Source organism: Hyposmocoma kahamanoa, unplaced genomic scaffold (genome assembly GCF_003589595.1).
Source record: "Hyposmocoma kahamanoa isolate Upper Pololo Valley unplaced genomic scaffold, ASM358959v1 211, whole genome shotgun sequence".
Classification (NCBI taxonomy): domain Eukaryota; kingdom Metazoa; phylum Arthropoda; class Insecta; order Lepidoptera; family Cosmopterigidae; genus Hyposmocoma; species Hyposmocoma kahamanoa.
The window spans coordinates 5,703,890-5,726,924 of record NW_020653732.1 but is presented as its reverse complement, the minus strand read 5'-3'; the positions used below and the strand labels follow the sequence as shown (position 1 = coordinate 5,726,924).

The 23,035-nt window shown below is 35.8% G+C and overlaps 1 protein-coding gene across 2 annotated transcripts; it reads left to right on the top strand.

The window, feature by feature from the left end:
- The first annotated feature begins 1,954 nt into the window (after positions 1-1,954).
- Positions 1,955-23,035, top strand: LOC113227592 (protein CDV3 homolog). Of its 2 annotated transcripts, none has more exons than XM_026460550.1 (5): positions 1,955-2,251; positions 13,354-13,509; positions 15,733-15,873; positions 18,881-19,070; positions 21,104-23,035. In XM_026460550.1, the coding sequence occupies exons 1-4, from the start codon at positions 2,078-2,080 to the stop codon at positions 19,064-19,066; spliced, it is 657 nt and encodes a 218-aa protein (XP_026316335.1). In that variant the 5' UTR covers positions 1,955-2,077; the 3' UTR covers positions 19,067-19,070; positions 21,104-23,035. The 2 variants fall into 2 exon arrangements, with proteins under 2 accessions (XP_026316335.1, XP_026316334.1); XM_026460549.1 differs by having other exon boundaries at positions 13,351-13,509.

Below are 23,035 nucleotides of genomic sequence, written 5' to 3'. Positions count from 1 at the left end.
GTTTCCATCCTTATGGCAAGTAGTTAAGATTACGCCAATATATAAATCGGGTGATAAGAACAATGTCTGCTACTACCGTCCAATCAGCATTTTGAGCTGGTTTGCAAAGTTTTATGAGTCAGTTCTTTATTAGCATCTTTATAACCATGTTAGCCCTATTCTTAGTCAGAAGCAGCACGGCAATTTTTGTGTGACTCTATTAACAACAGGACGCAAGTTGACGCTATATACATTGACTTTACCAAAGCATTCGATCGTGTGAATCACTCTATATTGCTGGCAAAGGCAAGTCACATGGGTATTCACGGAAATCTGCTACGTTGGCTCACCTCATACCTCCTTAATCGTTCCCAACTCGTGTCGCTAAGTGGTTATGATTCTTTCTCGTTTATCTCGAGTTCAGGGATTCCGCAAGGTTTAAATTTGGGACCGCTTCTGATCCTGATTTTTATTAATGATCTCCTCAATACCATTCAGTACGAATGTCTTGCATTCGCCGACGACATTAAGATTTATGAGCGAGTTGTAAGAATTGAAGATTGCGGAGCACTACAAAAAAAAAATTTGATAATATTATTGCCAATTGGTGTATCGTCAGACATATGTCAATCAATGTTGGTAAGTGTCAGGTGATACTATTTACGAAAAATAGGAACCCTTTGCGCCTCAACTATAACATACATGGGTCTACTCTTACCCGAGACCAGACTGTTCGTGACTTAGAAGTGTATTTTGACTCTTTTCTAACATTTCGCCCACATTACGACCATGTTTGCAGTAAGGCAAATAAAATGCTGTTCTTTGTACTTCGACACGCCAAACCATTTCAAAATGTAAAATCGTGGATCATCTTGTATGGAGCCCTAGTCAGAAATGTCTTGGAGTATTGCTCGTCGGTTTGGTCTCCTGTACATACCAGCCACGTAGATAGGATAGAAGCTATTCAGCGCAGATTCCTACAAACTTTGCCTGCGAAATATGTTATATGTAAAACAATACGAAAGTATGATTACCGCTTTAGCTACTTTCATTATGGTTTATTTGGAAAAACGTAGGTGGATGATTGCCAATGGACTGTCTGACAGTGGCTTACTAGAGATGTTGCTGTTTAGAATTCCGACTCGGTTTATGCGTAATCAATGATTATTCACTATACCCCTTACAAAAAATAGTGTATCACAATATAATGTATAACCCCCTGTATAGGATGTGTGGGTATTACAACGAAATATGTTCTGATTGTGATTTTTTTAACTGCGGTGTGCCTACTTTTAAGAGATCACTTTTTGCATTGTTTTAAGGTGAATAATGTATTCTTTTTCTTTTTTTTTGTATAATAATAATAATTAATTTAGCGTCCGTTTATAGTACTTTTGAACGTTGAGCACAGTTATAATTGGGCACAGATATACCTACTGTATTAATTTTTTAGTGTTTTTTTTCTATATTGCTTGTGTCTGAAGTCTGTTGTTGTGCCATAAATAAAAAATAAAAATTAAAATTAAATAATATAATAATTATAACAAACAAACGATTTTCTTATACAATATTTCGTCTTATAAAAAAGCTTCCAGTTGAGCCAAAATTACCACTTTGAAATCTAAAAGTTTTGTTCCCAAATTATAACAAATAAAAATAACGTCAAATAATTCCCTCAAGTAGGTACTGTGTTAAGAAAGCTGGTGACTAGATGACCCATAATATTATTATTTGTTATCGTTTTAAAAGTAACATAATGAGTCAAGTATGGTAATAAGTGCCAGTTCTAATTAATAGTGGCTGTGGTGGCTGGTGGCATAACTCTAGAAATGTCAGCAGTTTTTTAACTTGTCACAATTGTATTTAACGTTACCATTTTAAATGAACGTTTTCATATTTAGAGGTGGTAGTTCTTATAATTGAAAAATAGCAACATTGCGATCTGCCATTTAAAAAAAAAAAGAAACAGTCGGCCACGCTTGCCACAAAAATCTTTTTCGGGGAACCAAGTAATTTCCCCCTTTTCTTTTGTTCCAATATTGCTGTAATTACCTCCTTAACCACTGTTTAACAAACAAGTTTATTGTTAAAATTCGATATGGCAGATCTGGATGACTTTTTCGCAAAGAAAGATCGCAAAAAGTCCAAGTCAAAAAAATTTGCAACCGCCGATGAGTTAGCTAAAAAACTTGAGGATACCAAACAGAAATCTGATGTGAGACCGAAGAAAGACCGACCAGCACAGGAAGGTGACGAGTCTGGTCGAACAGCGGTGAGTTTTGTCTAGATAAAACCTTTCATATATCCTACAATCTCAACTATATTTCACACTGTCATTACATGAGTAGACGTTGGTTATACAGCGATATTCAGCCTTCTAAATGGAGTGACTTAATTTAATCAACCACGAAATGTATATTAATGACGTAATTAGCTCTTAATTTGATTTTTTGCTATGTAGGTCATTTGCGCGGTGTAATGAACGTGATAATTCATGTTTCTGTTTATAAGCATGGGTATTGTGCAAACTTTTTGTATTCGTCATCATTATTTAAGTGTGGTGTGGATAGCGTCGTGTCGCATTGCGAGGATTTTTAAATGCTATCTTTGTATGTGAACCCCTACCTGTTGATCACATTATAACAAAAGATGTGGCAGTCTGTTTAAAAAAAACTACCTCAAATTGTGAAATGATTTGCTGTCTATGGTATAATGGACAGACCTACTATCATACCATGACCCTGTCTTTCCTGGTTAAATGTGCCTTTAACAAAAGGTGTGCCAATCTATGTTTGTCTGTGGTATAATGGACAACCCCACCATCATATTGTGACCCTGTCTTTCCTATTATATGAGCCTATAACAAAAGGGGTACCAATTACATTTAAAACATAACTACATTCCTCAAATTATGTATTTAATTGCTGTCTATGGTATAATGGACAAATCCATCATCATACTATGGCCCTGTCTTTCCTGATTATATGAGCTAAATCATGGGAGGTGTGTATTCCACCATGCACTTTTGAATCCTTTACAATTGCTTAATTTGAACTCTGTCACTGTGGTCAATGCTTTCTTTTCTAAGGTATGACCACTCAGACACACTTTCCAAGCATAAACAGTGCAATCGCCAGTGCTTGTCATGAAATACAAAATTACTAGTTGACATGACAGATTCAGTCTATAAAATTGAACAAATTCAAAATTCACTACATAAGCTTGTTCTCTCTAACAAAGTACCCCCACAAAACTTGTTGAGTAACAGAACCCACTGGAACTGATAAAATTTATAGCAGAACACTCGGTACTGGTGAAACACTAAAAGGGCACTGTCAGTAAATAAAAAGAAGAATTTTACTATGGGCACCAATCGCATAAAAATTATTTCGTTTTAATTGGTCACTCCTATTTAACCCAAATTTGTAATTAATTGACAAATGGACTATTCATAGAATAAGACTCCACAAAAAAAAAAACATTTCGGAACAGGCTTACAACTCAGAAAGGCTGAAATGAACCTTCCAGGTGTTAGTATTGTTTATTATTTCTTTACTGACGACTTCAAGGCTTGACTCAGTGTCAGTTTCCCAAGGTCAATCCTGGAATGTTCTGTGGTGAGAATGGTGCATGCTTTCTAAAAAAACAGGTTCATAAAACACAACAGCTTGAAGGAGGTTCCCATATTTGACTGTGGTGTACATAATATGTGACCCAGATTCAGGTACATATGGGTAGGTATATATACACATCCATCTTTTAGGCTCGGTAAAAACCTAAATCAGAATATGATTGCACGGGGTACCCCATTTCGCGAGATGGATCTCAAAAACCAACAAGGGTAGGTAGGGTTTTAGAGTGACTTCCAAGTGCTTTCTGTATAGTGGCTGCCCATTTTTTCTCCATAGAGATGTATCAACAACATACTGACAAAATTTAATGATTGAACATTTCATATTGAACTAAGATATACAAATTAGTGACATTTTTTTGTGCGGTGGCTTTGAAGTACATACAAAGTGTATACATAGATTCAATCAAGCGGCACTTCATGTTCATGCACTGGCCTCAGTTTTCCAAACACCTAAGTTTGTGGAGCACTGTGCAACTGCTCTAAACACTCTTAGAAAGAGGAACAACGATCACTTCCAGGTCACTCCTACATCAAGGACAATGAGGTAGCAGAAATGTTAGCTAAGTATAGAACCCAGAATGCTTCATTGACCATGAACCTTGACAGTGTTGCCAATGTGGGCTGCAGTATTTTACTAATAGAAAAAAATCAATGAAATGATCAAGCCAATTGTTTTTTTTTGTTTGCTTCTCCTTTGTTTCATAAAATATTTATAAACTATCGTTGTGATGGCGTAAAAGGAAAAATACGATTTTCACAATTTGCAAAATTGAAGCACAAAATACATGCATTTATGATACAATTTACAATGTGTTCTTTCTTTTCAGGTACATTGTAAATTGTACCTTGTGAGCATAAATTTTGCATGAGATGTATTAACATCTAATTACAGATACGGATAACTCCTTTGGCCCCTGGATGACCATAATGTTGGTTCCTTATTGTTAGTCAAGATAGTTAAAAATAAAGATGCATCATTATTACACATTCCAAACAATGTTTTGTGAGATTTTCTTTAATATTATCTAATGACGGGACAAACAAATCGTGCACCTGATGGTAAGCTACAAGCCTGTCCATAACAGTTGCAGTGCCACTCAGCTTTAAATTGCAAAGATCTGAAGGGCACTGACACTGCGTCCAATACCCTGAGACATAAGTTGACAAGTCCCATGTGCCTGTAATTTCACCAGTGCCCTTATCCTTCAAAACCAGAACGCATTAATGCCCACATTACTGCTTGGCGGCAAAAATAGGTTAGGTGGCAGTACTTTCTTGGACGAACTCTTTCACAAGGAGCTCTACTGCTGTTAAAAATATTATTACTATTAGTTAAGTCTTAGAAATAATTGTAGATAAGAAACATAAACATTACTGACATATTTAATTATACTCAATTTTATGTTGAACATTGCTTATGTACAGTGTACAGATAAAATTGTTTATTTACTTTATATTGAACTTTAAAACTTGACGAAATATTTACTTTTCACTTGATCTCGGACTGCTGAGAAATTCCCTTAGAAAATAAGCTGAAGAATTTCTATTCATACTAATATTGTAAATGCTGGAAGTAACTTTGTCTGTATCGAGTTCTTAGGTTTTCGCGATTGTTACACGTAGGAAATGAAACTATTTTTCCGGATTTAAATAGCGTGTATTTGTTTTTTCAAACAAACTGACGTTTCGGGCCCTTTACAGGTCCCATGGTCACGGTTGACTGAGACTGTACCACAGTCTCCAACCAGCTATATCTAATATTGATGCAAACCACCCAATTTTTTCACTATAGTTACAATAGTTATTAATTAAATACCTTATTGTTAATTTTACAAAAAAAACTGTCCAATTTACGCTACATTAAGTTTTACAAATTATTTTATTGAATGAATTATTTATTAATTAATAATAGATTTTGGAATAAATTAAAACATATTAATTAGTACTGCAGTCTTATGTCTGTTTGAGATTTTCATCCTGTAAGGGGATGTTACATTTCACGGGTCTCAGGAACTGAGAAATCTTCGTCAGGGGCCTGAAATAGGTCTTGAGGACTGCGCCTGAGGACTCTTCCGATCTTGTCTGTAACACCTCTCACGTAAGGTAAGATGGCAGGTCTTCGCAGACTGTTGGTTTTGGTTGGGATTGGTGGTTTCGCACGGGACCTGCGGCATTGGCGTGGAATCTTCAACTTATTCGCATGTAGGACTTGCTTTATATGCTGAAGTTTCCCTGTCAGATGATTACTGTCGCAGACACCATGTGTGAAACAAAGATTTGCCCACGGTAGCTAACTGGCTAGGATGGTGATGGGAATTACCATTGGGATACCTGTGTGGGTTTTCTTTCGAAATACAGTATGGTCTAAGGTGTTATTAGGATTTCTTTTCATTAAAACATCTAAGAAAGCTAAAGTACCACAATTCCCTTGTTCCATAGTAAATTGGATCTTAGTACTAAAAGAATTAAGATGGTCCAAGAAAGAAGGTATGCTATCTTTAGGTAATATTGTGAAATTATCATCAACGTACCGTTTGAAAATCTTCGGCCTAGCTGGGGCCATGGGTAAAACTCGCTCCTCGAAGTTGTCCATGAAAATATCGGTAACAACGGGCGATACTGGGGAGCCCATCGCTATACCGTCAATTTGTAGGTAGAATTCATTATTCCACAATTGATAGCCTGATGTTAGGCAATGTTGTAATAATTCTGCTATTCAATGGACGTATTATGTTCCCTTAGCTTTTTACGTACAATTTCAATGCAGTCTTTTACTGGTAGGTTGGTAAACAGCGACTGAACATCAAAACTGACCATGGCGTCATCATCAGTTAACCGTAGATCTTTGATTCCACTGATGAAATGGTATGAATCCTTCACATGTGTAGAAGTGTTCCATCTCAATGGTGACAGTACCTTTGCCATGTGTTGAGCCAGTTTGTAGGTTGGTGTGTCAATCTGGCTAACTATGGGACGGAGTGAGGTGTCAGCCTTATGCATTTTTGGTAACCCTTATAGTTTTGGAGGTTTTACGCAGCAGGGTACAAACTCACTTACATCAAGTTTCAGCGTATCGGAGTGCTTAGATATTAACTTAGTTGTTGTTTTTAATATCTTGGTGGTAGTCTTTCTTCACCTTTTTATACGTGCTTTCATCCTATAGTAAGTCAGTTATTTTGCTGTTATAATCTGACGTATTCATGACCACTGTCGCGTTACCTTTATCTGCACGGAGGATGACTAATTCAGGATCTTCGCGGAAGGTGTTCAGCGCGTTATATTAACTCTATCTGTGTTACGCTTTCACGCCTAAACTGCGGATCCAATGTTGATGAATTTTGGTATACAGATAGATGGGACCTAGGAGAAGGGCGTAGGCTACTTTTTGTCAGAAAAATAAATCTTAAAGGGTGTGAAATAGGGGATGAATGTTTATATGGATCACCTGTCATTTCTCAAGTAAGGAATTTGAAAATTCATTCTTGTGCTTTTTGTTAGAAATAAACAATTAATAATAAAAATAAAAAAAGAAAAATATTAATATAGTATAGTAGGCTACTCGAAGTACTAATGAAGCCGCGCTTGAGCACCAGCTTTTATACTATTATGTTGACCACGTGTGACCGTTTACTTCAATTATCTTAGGTCACAGGGCGAAATTCAAAATAATTACAGGCTTTGTCACGACCTGTAGAATTGTTTTGTTGTCTGATGACACCAGAGTTGATGATTCAACTCTGGTGCGCCTCACTTTACGAAAATTAAATAAACTCATTTCAAAATAAATACCGTTCATTTAATAGAATTTTTATTTGGACCAATTTCACTTCCTATAATCAGATAGATAGATAAACACTTTATTCACTGATATAACACAAATACAGATTAAGCATAAAAGAAATAACAAAACATGATTGTCATAGCAGTGAAACGGCGCTGACTCAGCATATGCCAAAGTTTCCTAAGGCGCTGGTTTTCAGTCAGGACCAAGGAGAGGGATTAAATTATTTGAAAGCAAAAATATAACGGCTATGAGTAAAGTTATACATTGACAATAATAATATACATAGTAAAGTGTAAATAGTGCATCTAAAATAACCTGTTTGACATGTAAGTGCATGAGCAAATGTGAATATAATTACAGCTGTAGGAGCAAGTTGTGACTGTAAAGAGGTTTTAATGTTGTGTAATGTATTTAGTATTATAATATAATTATTCACATAATAAGAATATATCAAAGCAATAACAAAATTCTATTCTAGTCGGACTACGTTAAAGAATAAAAACACACTACACAGATTTTTGAAGTAAGAGTAGGTGTTGCCGGTACAGTGCTTTGAATTTGGGTTTGGATGTCTCGTTGCGTATAGGTGGTGGAATATTATTCCAGCACTTTGAGGCCGAGTATTTGAAACTACCTCGAAAAGCTGCGGTTCTATGTTGTGGTACCATAAGTATACATGATCGGACAGATCAGAGACAGATTAGTTTTTCATAAAGATATTCAGTTGTTCTAGTTTTAACTATATCGAATAAAAGTCCTGCATACAGGAGATTTTGACGAGTCCCGATATTTAGTAGATTTGCAGCGTTGAGATAAGGAGTGACGTGTATACGAGGGGGTTTAAAAAAACAAAATCTGGCACATGCATTTTGGACACGCTGCAGAAGTTTGTGTGTTTTAGACAAAAGGCATGGACCATGGACGTGATACATTAGTTGATCTTAGATAATATCAATGCTTCACATAGAGAAATACGCAAATCAACGCTGAGAAACGGTCGAATACCGTAGATCACTTTTAACCCATAGAAGCAACTGCGAACAAGTTCGGCCACATGAGTGTCAAATCTAAGGTGACCGTCCATAATTATACCCAAATTTCGGGCCTCCGTAATTGAAAGAACTGACGCATGTGACTGGATGTTTCTCACTTGTTTACAAGATCCTAGAATCAAAAGTTGAGATTTGATTGGATTCAAGACCAAGGCATTGTTCCTGGACCAAATAGCTAAGCGGTGTAGATCCTCATTAATGGGGCTTGTACTTTCGGCGGTTCTATCTGGATCGAAAGACAGATGTAACTGAACATCATCCGCATAGAGGTGATACTTGCAGTTTTTGATGCAGCCCGTGATATCTGAAGTGTAAAGTACAAATAGCAACGGCCCCAATATAGAGCCTTGAGGCACGCCCCTGTCAACAGCACTCAGATCTGACATCAGGCCAGCGCCATTGGATTTCGACAATTTTACTTGTTGCGTGCGGTTAGTAAGGTAACTCTTGAATCATTCCAAAGCCGATGAGTCGCAACCGCAGTATTTTAATTTTGAAATAAGTAAAGGAATATTAATGGACTCGAAGGCTCTGGAAAAGTCCAAAAGTACCAGAGCAGTTCCCTTGTCAGAATCTTGAGCACTGAGAACTGCGTCTATGACGTCATGTAAGGCAGTATTTGTACTGCGCCCCTTCCTGAAACCGAACTGCACCACAGGCAGGATATTGTTTGCCTCTAAGAATTTTGATAACTGCAACGACACGATCTTTTCTAAAATTTTTTAAAGATAGGGTTTGCCCTATGCTTATGGGAAGTAAATCTTTCACATTTTCTGGACTATTTTTCTTGAGAATGGGAGTTATTATTGCTGTTTTCCAAAGTGAAGGGAAAGTCGAAGTAATAATTGACGAATTAACAATATCAGTAATTACATTAAGAGTATGAGGGAGAGTTAACAGTACCATGTCCACGCTAGTGCCATCCGATCCCAATGCATTGGATTCCAATCCAAGAACAATTCTACCAAAGGTATCTTCACTAACAGGAACAAGTTTAAACGTGGATTCTGAGAACGTGTGATGCTCATAGTATGATATAGTTTCTACACTAGGGATGCTGTCTCCTGGTACATTAAGCAAATGTTTATTTATTTGGTTAGGGTTATTAAAATAAATTGGCAGATCGGCGGAGTTTTTAAAATCTGGTAAAATATCACGCTTTAAGTTTTTCCAGAGTGTTTTGGAATTGTTTCCATTATTATTTATATTTTGAGTGAAAAATATGTTTTTTGTTCAAAGAACGAACTCGAATTGACCAGATGTTTAAGCATTTTATAGTTTTTTTTGTTCTCGTCAGTTTTGAATTGTTTATATTTAATATGAGCCGAATTACGCAATTCCATCATAAGGCGAACATTGCTTGTCAGCCATGGTTTATTCCTGTCTTTTATTGTAATTATACGGCACGGAGCAAACTTGTCATAAAGCATAGTTAAAAGTAATGTACCTTATCTTTCACAGATTCCAAATTAATTCCACAATTCCAATCCTATCGTTCCAATGTATGTGAGAAACTCGACAAATCTATATTTTTCAAACGTCTTATAGAGGTTCAGCGGGAAGTTGACTTTTCCTTTTTTACATGCATTTCTGCAAAAACCATTGCATATCCGCCCAATTCGGCAGCTTAATCCACAACCAAATTTAGAACATTATGATCAGAGCAGAATAGATCAATGAGACTTTCACTATGCGAAGTAAAATGTGTTGGTGAAGAAACATAATTTGTCAAATTCATACTGTTAAAAAACAACTGCAGCCTTTTGGCGTTGCCGCTGTTATGGTCTAAGAGATTAATGTTAAAGTTTCCCACTAGTACAATTGTATCGAAATTCGAAAATGATGTTAGAGCGTCCAAGAATTCATCCACACATACCCAACGAGGTCGATATGCGGTACCTACTAAAATACGACTACAACTAATCGTCATGCTAATCCATAACTGTTCCACATTTGTAGCTGGTGTGTGGGTGCATTTACGGGCATTAAGATCACGTTTAATATAGAAACCAACTCCACCACCACCACCAGCCCGTGTTCCCAAAGTCCGTGGAATGTGCGTAAAGCGGTACCCCTGCATCATAGGCGCACACCCCTCTTGTCCTTTTTAAAGCCAAGTTTCGTTAATGGCTAGTATGTCAGGAGAATAGCAGCAAGGAACTCATTGTGTTTGATATTTAAAGATCCAGCATTATACAGACCAATTTTTAAGTATTTTAACTTAACCATTTCGTAAAAGTTTGTAATTAATTGGGTATGTGAAAAGCATTAATATTAAGTATATATAAATGTGTCCAAATGTGGAAAATGTAGGCAATTTAACTTCATATAATTCTTGTTTGATATAACATTCACATTTTATAGCTCATTTTATGTATTAATCATTTCATATATTGTCAATTTAGATGATATTTACGTGGTGTAATATCGCGGAGTGGAGCGAACGTGCTGCGACTGCGGCCGCGGCCGGCGAGTGCCAGAAACGAATTTGTTTGCGTTTCCGAACATGTTTTCAGTCCAAATTGTAATTAATGTAATATTATATTATTAACAATATCGTTTTTCACAAATAATCCTATTTCTAGATGAAATGTAATTTAGATAAAATTACATTATGTTAACTGTAGTTTATAACTTGTGATCGTTATAAAAAATTAAATTATAGAATGTAAGTTTATATTAAACTTTCGTTATATGAAGTGGACTACTATATTAAATGAATTTATTGGAAGAAAAATTATGCCAATTGAGCGTTACGTGAATAATATTTATATGATACGTTACAAACCCCATCAACCCATTTATACGTACCACTGATGGGCACTCTCCTGCCACTTGGCTTCCGTACCTAAAATCCCATTGGACATGAGTTTCCTCTCAGGCTTTAAGCGTGAAACTCACAGAAAGCGGGTGCGGGTCGGGTCGAACGAACGCAATCCAAGTTTGTCGGAATTAATGTACGAATTTAATTAGAAATTTACTATGAGCTTTTTGGTGAAGAAAAAGCCGTGATGGAACCTGCACTTCGAATAAGTTTCACTACCCTCGGAAACAGTGTGAAGTCTTTGGGCCAGCAGCGTGGCGGACTATGGCCTAATTGTTAGCCTGAGAGGAGACGTATACATGTGTTAAGACAATATTGTGTGAACAAATATCTATTAAATACGGAAACCTCTAAAGTGTATGTATGAGTCATTCTTTTTAGGAAAAACCTGCCTTAATAATGAGTACTGTTAAATCACTTTGACGATTTCAAATGTAATTTGCTTATCAACAAAATAAATGTACTTGTATGCAATATTAAAATATCTTTATTTTTATCTGAATTGAATTTAAAGGGAAATAAAAAAAAAGATTTAGAATTTTGACACTTTGCAAGTGTGTAATTGATTTAAACTTTGTTGTCGAGGATTCAGAAGAAGTTAAGTTCGAAACTTGTTTACTCAACTATAAGAGGGCCAAATATGTGGCGCTAAAAACATAAAATCACGTGTTTGGAATAAAGAACTTGTTTCACAAAGCGCCTAGCATCAAGCGCACGTGTTCTATCGATAATTAATTTGATTTTTAAGTGACTTAAAAATAAGAAGATCAATTCGTCGGTATGTTTTTTTTTGTATATATGTTACGCGAAAACTCCAGCATTTATGAACCGATTTGAATAATTCTTTCTTGTTGAAAAGAGGGTACCTCAGTATTGGTCCCATTTAAATTTGAAGAAAACATTCCACTTCTAAGGGTGGCAAACTAAGGGATGAATCTGGTTTCGCGCACTTTGCAGTAACCGATCTCATAAAACTTTGTAAATACATGTAATTCCACGAACTTGTGAGAAAATCTGAGCCTATAAAACACCAAGTGGATTTTTAACACATCCTAAGTTGATTTATGAACGTATCCTAAGTCGAATTTGGAACGCGTAATTATCGGTTAACTTTCCTGGTTAAGTTTCCTGTATTTAATTTTATGCACACAATTGAAAAACTTACAAATACCTTTATTTACTATATATAATTACAATAAAGGTCAACATCGACAGTTAGGCTAATGACAGTTATTCAGAACGCATAAATTGCTAGTGGCTACCACACTAGGGAAACCCTGTATCGTGGGATTTATTAGCTATGAGTTATTAGCTAATAGGTAAAAAGGGTGCAAATTTATTAAAGGGTTCTAATGCTCCTACTCACAAAAATGCCACCTATTACATGTTTTTGAGTTAAATTTTTGTCAAACGCTGGAGAGAGGGGCCGGGCAGTTCGAAAAAATCATAGACCAAATGCTACAAACAACAATGCACACCGCAATATACTGAAAAGTTACTTACACTGTTTTGATTTAAAACTTTGCAGGTATATAGTGTTTTTGAGTGAGATATTGACAACAAAAATACACTGTGTTTTAAAACATGTACCCTACATTTTACTCAGCAAAATGTAGTACGGTATTACGGGGAGCCTGAGTTAGCGAAAACTCTCAGATCGCGTAACCCCTTTCACTAAGGTTAATTTATTTGGGTCAACAAACAGTAGGCACAATTAAAACTTATAATTAAATTTCTTATAGTAACTATGTAACGATTGTGTCACCAACACCGTTAACTACCTACAACAAAACAGAGCAGTGATTGATGCTATCAACAAGTAATGGAAAAAAATAGTACAACAAATATGATTTAAACTTAATTCTATTGAAAATGGCTGTTTGCTAGTTTTTTAAGGTTCTGTTGGTTCAACAGATGTTATAACATTGGTTACTATGTACCTGTCTGCCACAGGTACATTTTTAGACACGATATTAAATTAGATATTGTTGTATGAATACTGCAATGTAAAGCAGCTTATTCTCCTACCAGATATTATTAACTTAAATTATTAGTGTTTGTTTAAAACTTGTTCAAGGAGGAAGAGGAATGGAAGGAATATGAGGAACCAGTGAAAGACTATACAGGACTCAAGATCCAGGTGCTGCAAGGCGGAAACGGAGCCCCCGAGTCTGCGCCGCAGTCTGAGGACTCCGCCCCTGAAGGTGGCAAGGTTAAAGGACCTTGGAACAAACCTGTAAGTTAATAACTTCTGAACATTTTTTAAACCTGAAAACAGAGCCTGTAAAATATTCTGTAAAATTCCGATTAGTTTACGACATAAATATCTTCTGGTTGTCAATAATCATAGTGCAGAGGTGCGCGACTTGTGTTGTGTACGGTTGGTAACAACTATAACACAAGGTCGATGACCTCTGGTAAATTTGTAATCGTAAGAGTAACTAACTGCTATGGAGATAGGACCTTAAAGAAACGTATTCCATACATATTAAACAGCTTACCAGAGGTTATTAGACATGAACTTAAAAAATGTAAATTTAAAAAAATGTTGAAATGTTATTTCACAAATTATTGTTGAATAGTTAGTAATTGCTTAATTGAGACTCATTTCGATCCTGCAGTCAAACTGTATTTACAGTTTTGTAGGACTACGTTTATTTAAATATATTGTTCCCCCCTTTTCTTAAATTCAAATAAATAATAATAATAATGTAGGTACATGCAGCTTAATTCACATTTAACCAATTCATACGGACAATTATTAAATACAGGGTGTTAGTGAAATTACAGGCATATGGAACTTGTCAACTTGTGTCGCAGGGTAATGGGCGCAGTGGCAGTGCCCCTAAGTTCTTTACGATTTAAAGCTCTGAGTAGCACTTCAACCGACGCTACATCAATAGATACGGATAGAGCGTAACAAAAAACCACAAAATATGTTATTTAGCACATCTATGTGAAGCTTGCCACCTAAGTTTTTATCTATACCAATTCCAAGAAACGTAACATTGTTTACCTCATCAATGACGTCATTTTCACAACTTATGTGTAAATTAAAATCTACTTTTTGTAATTACCAAATAGTATTTTTGGAGTCTAAATCTCTTATATTTGTTTTTCAAACAAACCAACTTTTCTACTAATTTCCTTGTAATTAATAAAGAATAATGGCGAACTCCCGTATAAATTTTGTTCACATAATTTGTATGCGTCTGCTTATGAAAAATGTGTGAAAATATAGAGCTTTAATTCCTGAACAAGTTTGGTTTTGGGTTTATCCTGAGAACAGTGTTGAGCGTTAATCAATTAAGTATCAATCAATAATTCAATCAGATTAAAAAATCAATTCAATTGAAATCAATTGCAATTAAATCAATTGCGACGCGTCGCGATTGATTTAATTGCAATTGATTTTAATTGCAATTAAATTTGCAATTAAAATCAATTCCGGCCGGTTGGGGGCCCCGGTTGGGAACTCCGCTTGGGGGCCCCGGTTGGGGTCTCCGGTTGGGGGCCCCGATTGGAGGGCCCGGTTGGGGGGCCCGGTTGGGGGCCCGGTTGGGACCCCCGGTTGGGGGCTCGGTTGGGGGGCCCCCTAACCTGCCCCCAGCAGGCCCCCACAACCAACGCCCTAACTCACCCCCATATGCCCTATAAATTTATCATAATTGTCAGTTTTAATTGTTAATCAAAAACATTGAAAAGATTGAAAATTTATTAATTGTTAACTGTAGATATTTGCGATTAACAATTGATTAATTGTTAATTGCGGTTCTCGCAACTAACAATTGATCAATCGTTAATTGCTGTTTCGCAATTGACAATTAATATTCATACCGTGGCTTAGTTGACATAACATCTGGCACGGTTTGCTAGAAGACGGTGGTTCGAATACAGCCGGAACGAAGGAATTTTTACTTAGTGTTCGATTTTTGTATTAATAATTATATTTATTTTTTACCGACTTCAAAAAAAGGAGGAACTGTATATGTTTTTAATACTTTTTAAAAAAAATTGTGAACCGATTAACTGCATCGGTGGCCGAACGGTTGCTGGACTGCAACGCCGAGGTCACAGGTTCGATTCCCGGGCCGGGAGAAATATTTGTATGGTCTACATTTATTTCTCTCGTAAGTTTGGGTGTAATTTTTGGTTGTCTATGCGTGTCCATGGCACCCGCGACACAGGGTTTCCCTAGTGCGGGACTATGTTGGGTGTTATTATTATTATTATTGGAAAGAAGGTACCTCAGTAGTGGTCACATTTAAATTTTATGAAAATATTCCACCTGTAAGGGTGGCAAGCTAAGGGATGAATTACTTTTGAGGTCGCTTTTTTTAGTACTCTTTTCCGAGATGATCGTGGTTATTTTAAATTTTTTTTAATTTTAATTTTTTTATTTTATTATCAATGACAATCACTGAAAACCTGGATTTGTATAAATGTTTTCTAATTTTAGAAGCAAGCAGAGCAGCAACAAGTTGAGCCGCCGCCGCCGCAGCAGCCAAAGCCGCCGGTGGTCGAAGAGAAAGAGAAAGCGTATGTGCCTCCCGGACGCATGCGGGCCGCCGCTGAACCGGTCCCGCGCCGGAACCAATCCGTAAGTGTCGTATTTTTTTTTTCAAAAAAAGGTGGTGGCCTCAATTCAATTTTTTTTTTTGTATGTATGTCACGCGATAAATTTTAAATTAAATTTGAAGAAAATATTCGACCTCTAAGGGTGGTAAACTAGGGGATGAATGACTTTTGAGGTCGGTTTTTTAGTACTCTGTCCTGAGGTTGGGTTATTATACCTATTGATTTGTAAAGTATGTTTCAATAAAAAGATGTATCAAGATTGTTTACATTTAGTTAAGTACCTAAACAAATGGAAAATACCACGGATTTTTGTCATCCAAGAACAGAGAAGCTAATAGTTTTAAACCTCATAAACGGTAAATTTTGAACATCAATCGGAATCTTATTATAGATGTGTACTACATTTGTCAATTTGAGATTTCGTGAAAATGACTGTCAAAAACAGCTAGTTTATTCCTCGTATTAATGAAATATCTGTTATTCCTTCATTAAAAAATATATATATTTTCTTAACATAAATAATATTAGGAAATGAAACTATTTTTCCGGATTTAAATCCCGTATATATGTTTTTTCAAACAAACCGACGTTTCGGTTTCGTGAACCGTGACCATGGGACATGTAAAGGGTCCGAAACGTCGGTTTATTTGAAAAAACAAATATACGCGAACAATCGCGAAAACCTAAGAACTCGGCATCAATAACATTTTCATAAAATTAGCATTTGGTACATGACAAATTGATCTGGATATTCAAATAAACTTACATATAGAATATGAAACTGCCCACACTTTAGTGTTTTCATACAGGTTCGATGTATCCAGTTTCTGTTTATTTTTGACCGACTTCAGAAAAGGAGGAGTTCTCAATTCGACTGTATGCTTGTTTTGTATTTATGTTACGCGATAGCTCCGCCATTTGTGAACCGATTTTGATGGTTCTTTTTTTGTTGGAAAGAGGGTACCTCGGTATTGGACCCGTTTCGAAGAAAATATTCCACCTCCAAGGGTGTCCGTTTTTTTATTAAAAAAAAAAATGAAAAAATTGTTTCATGCAATCGCGAAAACCTTCAAAATTATTTATTTTTTAACGACTTCAATCATAGCCTAATAGGCGACACATGCAAGGCGAACCCTTTCTGACAACACATTAGACTAATAAGTCTTATTTAAGACAACGCGTGGGAACATTACTGCAGTACCGATCACTACTGTACCCAGTGAATATCTCTGTGTTTTTAATAAAATACTTCAAAGCATAAACATTTATTTATTTGCAAACAATTTAGGTACAAAGATTACCTGGGTAATAAGTACATACATACCCCTTTGGGGTGCAGCATTTAATTATTGTTAAATACATATAGCATCTTATAATTAACGTTAATAGACTTTACATCATTAAATACTCGTAAAATTACATATCAGAAACTGAACTATTTGGGCTTATAGGGAGAGTTCATGAAGTCTCCCACACTGTAGTAACATCCATTTAACAAGAGAGACCTCAGTTTGGTTTTAAACGCGTTGTCAATTTTCACTTTCTTGTATTTTATTATAAAGTAATATGAATCTATATCATGGCTACGATAAGGGTCGATGCGAATTCGCAGCGCAGAAAACAGCGACGCGAATTGCTGCCATTTTGTGATGCAAAGCATCACACTGCTACGACTAGGGTGACCATTCTTTCGACGATCATGACCGTATTTTTTAAATTAGGTATCAACATGAGTCGCACTGTAGAGAGTGTAGGAAAAAAAACCACAGATAATATTGACGTCGCAGGAATGCGCGATGCGGAGCAATTCGCGAATTCTTGTTTCGATGGTGTGGTAATAATAGCCAAAAATCAAATTTCCACAGTAACCGATTTCAATAAAATTTGGCAAGTTGATGTATTTCCACGAACATTTGGGTCGTTTTTTTAGTACTCTATAATGTGATTATTTTAGATTTATTTTTAGAAAGAACATGGATGCAAATGTTGGACAGTCAAGATAATAAAGGCTACACTGTGTCGTGCTAAACATTTGGTATGAAATGTGGATGTTATTGTTATATTCAATAACGTAACATTATCACACACTGTAACATGCATTGTTTGTAGAATATGTTGGGATTATTTTTGATAATAGAAAACATATCCAGTTTCTCATTATTGTATATTGTTATACATCCTTTTTGTTAATTGGATGCTAATAAACAGTAACGTGGCAACCCGGATGTCCTGGGTAGTTTTTATTTTAAGTATATTATGAAGAAAATGCGAAGAAAGAAGTAATGAAGAAAAATAGAACTATATTTCTTATTTTAAACCAAATTACGGAAGACTTTATTCTGAAAAGTCCACTAATTACGAATTCAAAGTTTTTGTTTAAAGTGACTATAATGTGATTTAAGTGAAAGTGTGGTTCTAATACAACATATTGTATTAGAACCACAATGGAAAATATTTATTCAGGATCCCGATAATTAAACGAAGACATGGCTCAAAGGACTCGTATCCAAGCCAAATAATATCAAGTGACGGGACGAACAGGTCGTGCGCCTGATGGTAAGCTACACGCCTGTCCATAACAGTTGCAGTGCCACTCAGAGCTTTAAATCGCAAAGATCTGAGGGGCACTGCTACTACGCCCGTTACCCTGAGACACAAGTTGACAAGTCCCATGTGCCTGTAATTCACCAGCACCCATACTCTTTTAAACTGGAACACAGTAACGCTTGGCGGCAGAAATAGGTAAGGTGGCAGTACTTCCCTGGACAAACCCTTTCACAAGGAGCTCTACTTCTACTAAACTATTTTAAACCAAATTACAAAATACTCTATCCTGAAAATTCCACTAATTACTAATTCAAAGTTTTTGTTTAAAGTGACAATAATGTGAAACCACAATGGAAAATATTTATTCAGTATCCCGATAATTAAACGAAGACATGGCTCAAAGGACTCCTATCCAAGCCAAAATTCTTAATAAAAAAAATATGTTGCCCCGCAAACGTGACCCAAAGAGAGTGGCGTTGCAGAAACACGCGCCCGACATCCACAACGACGACTACTTCCCGGTGCTGGGTGCGGCGGGCGGCAAGCGCGGCGGCGGCTGGAGCACGGCGGGCGGCGCGGGCGCCACCAGCCAAGCGCAGCCGCGCTCCCACCAGCGTCAGCCGCTCGCGCTCGGCAACCGTTTCACCACGCTGCAGGACGACAGCTAGCCAGGTACGCTTTAGGAATACTTCACACACAGACATACTAGCACGAAGCGGTTCGCTTCCACAATTGTATGCCGAGCGGCTAGGGAGTGGAATTCCCTGCCTGCAGACTTATTCCCCGAATGTTATAACTTGGACCTTTTCAAGGCGAGAGTGATTAGGCATTATTTAGGTGTGCATGGCTACATCCTCGACCTCATCGTCACTTTCCATGAGATGGAGGTCAAATGCGCACTTATTTTTTATAAAAAAAAATACTTTTATTGGCATAATACAACAATACAAAACCACACAAAAACAGTTTACATACAAATTATTATTTGACACATAATTACACAATTAAAATTAAAGTAAATAGTCTGGTATGGTCTGTGTTGCAGCGTCATGCCAACTCGGGACTTAACATGTGCTGCAGTAACATACCACAGCGCTGTATTTCAGTAAGCCCGTAGAGCTCGACGCCAGCAATAAACGCAAAATAAAAAATACATAAATACTGCTACATATTACATTTACTATTATTATATATTATACTTGATACTTAAATAAACATATATAAAAGCAAGGTAAGACAAATAATGATAATATCAAAATTCCTACATACTAAAACCCAAACATAATTTGATTATAGGGTTATGCTCCGTCAGCGAACAACACATCAAAAGTGTCTTTTTTAAATATTTTATTACCCTATTAAATTCATCTCTAGACATCTCTAATCACCGGGTGGTAGCTGTAAAGTTACCTCACTGAGTGAAGACTTTCATAGATTTCTCACAGATGGCGCTACGGCGAAAAAAGTTAAAACCAAAATAAATATCTGCAACAAACACATGAAAGAATTCGCGAGGTCCGTGGTTCGTTCCGTGGCTTAGTTGGCACAGCGTCTGCCACGGTTTGCTGGAAAATGTTGGTTCAAATTTCAAATCCAGCTAGATCGAAGGATTTTTTCTAAATGTTCGATTTTAGTATTATTGTATTAATAATTATAACAAACTAGTGGAGTAATTTAATAAAAATAAATTAATGTCATAGTCAAACATTGTGACATATTATTAAATTACAATTATTAAACTGCGCTTAGGTTTACTTGTATTCTCCTACTCATATACAGTGCTTCTGTTTTATCAGTGTCTCTCGGCAATCATCGGATTTCCGAAAGCACACGAATATTCATTTCCATGCCCATTAATTATTAGGTTTTAAATGTATGTATAATAATTTGAATTTAGAACAAAGTAGTTTATTGTTGTTTTGATTTCCGTGTGAACTATATAGAGCTGTAAAACTATTTCCCTATTTTACAAGTACATGCCGTAACTCCGACAGAACATGAAATCGACAAATAACAGCTAAACTAGGTATTAATTATTTCTCTGACGTATTTATGTAGCGGCTTTCCTCCCATTGTATAATAAATAAAAAATGTAATGGCAACTCTATATACTTCCAAGTCGACTGAAAGCGTCCGGTCTGTACCAAAGGGCAACTGAATAAAACCCGACGACATTTTACCGCTGGACATTGGGAAAATATTAAAAAAAAACTTCTTTTCTCAGTTAAAATGATAATTGTAACCGACTGTGGCCGTAAAAGGTTGTATACAATTTTTTTTTATCAAAATTAATTTTGAAACGTTTTTTATGAGATCGATTCAAGAGCATAATTGAAAAAGCTCGCGCGGAAAAAATTTTTGAAGAAAACGCTTTTGCGCGCAGATTTCTAATGAGTAAGAAATCTTTCCGATCTAGTAAGGTGAAAAAAAAAACATTTTAAATTTTTTTATAAATTGCAATGTTTCGAAATTGTCCCACAAATGTCGAAATTGTCCCACAAATATCAAGAATTTGGTAGGCAGGTAAACAGGTAGTTTGAGGATACGACTGTCATGAACAGCCCAGATTGAAACCTAATTAATTGGAGTGGTTGTATGACACAAAAAAATTATTCACTAAGTTTTAAAAACTTGTCTTGTTTTTGTTACCAAATTCACCATTTGTTTTGTTTACACGTAACATGCAACATGACTTCTTTTTACAGGTTCCAACAAACCGTGCAGCAAAGAAAAGCAGTGAAGTGTCGATATGGACTTGTAAGCGAAGCCGGGGGCTGTACCTACTTTACTATACCGTCAGAACAACAGTGCATTTCCTCTCCTTTGTAAATATACCCATCCTAGACAGTTGCTATTAGGGAAAAATACGTTTAATTTTCATAAATGTTGCCATTTCTTCGACTGCCGCGTTTAAAGGGATATAAAATTTAAAATATGGATTTTTGGACCCATTGTCTGATATATAAAAAATATTGCGGTGACGTTTTTAATGACAGTCTAAACTCTGACATTTTAAGTGAGATCTTTGCAGTTGCAGTGCAGCACTAAAAATGGTAGATTTTTTCCAATATATAAATTCAAGCTTTAATTTTTAAATTTTCCACTAAATACGCGCTCTTAGACGGCAACACTCGATGAAATGTCATAAAGTACACAAACACTCTAATACAATTTGTGTTTTTTCCCCTATTAAAATAACGTAGCAAGACGGTACTTAAGATTTTTTTTTAATTTACCGATTTGTATAGTCTTTAGAAATCTTGTTTTTTTAAAACTATAAAGTGGACAATAACTCTGCCTAAGCTTTCTTCCGCAAAAGGGTAAAAAGGGTAAGAGTCAACAAATGGAAGTTTTATAAATAACCAACATTTTATAGAATAAATTTCTCCCAAAATAATCAGGGCAACTGTCTAAAAAAAGTGTAAAAGCAAGAAAGAAGTGTGAAAACTGATACATTTGTTATTTTTTATGTTTTATATTGAGAAAAAAAAATTTCAAACGATTATGTTGAGCGTTGAATAAAAAACATTGGTAAAAAAATTATTTAAGAGCAGTCGGGGAGCCAAGCGTGGATTGCAATTAGATGAATTAAGTAAAAGGATGGCCTTGGACCTCAATAATGAAATAAATTTGTATCCTAATAATTAAATGTTATTTAATGAAACAGTATATTTTAAAAATAATTTCGTATCAAGTGTACGTTTCTTATGAAGCTGGGGCGTAAACATTTCAAAATACGAATGAGTGAATGGAACTTATATTTATTCGTTCTAAATTTAAACGAATGGAAGCTAAACGGAAATGTACATTTGCACGGAATATTGGCGCAAATCTTAACTGTATACTTTCAAATGAACGAACATATATTTGAACTCAAAAATACGTGATACTCCTTGATACTTAAATTACAATTTTATAATTAACATAACTATAACTTAAGATACAGAAACCGACAAACATCTTGAGCAAAAAGTGGCGTAGTGGGGGAAAGTAAATAATTATCATATATTTTTTATTTTTCTCTTGTCTTTCTGGGAATATGTAAAAATACAGCTTAATGCGCGCGACTGTATCCGGGATGTCAGCGAGACCTAGATTACCTGTACCCCACTACCAAAGAGACTAAAAATGCATTCCTGCGCATTCGAGGTCATTGTTCAAAATGTTTGCCGGTGTCTGTACTTAATATTGTCACAAAATCATTTGAAAGAAAACAAGTTCTCAGTAAAGCTACATTTTCTGTACTGGGTAAATATTAAGTTGTTTCTGAACTTTAACAGACATCAATATTAACAACATTTTATAACACGAGATCGAATCATCTGTATCAACGGACAAATCATTTAGTCAAATGAATATGAACATTTTTGTATGGAACTGCAGTTTGTCTCTTGAAACGACTTGATTGTTACCCATTGAAAGTGTCAAACTATAGTTGTTTTTCATACTTCTATTTTAAAACCTACCTCACCCATTTAACGCATTCAAGTCCCCAAAGTATGAAGTCACAACTTGGTATTATTTCCTTTAACAACAAACTTATCTATGATTATTGATGTTCGCTGTTCCCTATTCAAATAACAAAACCACCTAATTAAGGAATGTGTGCACCGCTCAACAAATTTGTCACAACTTCG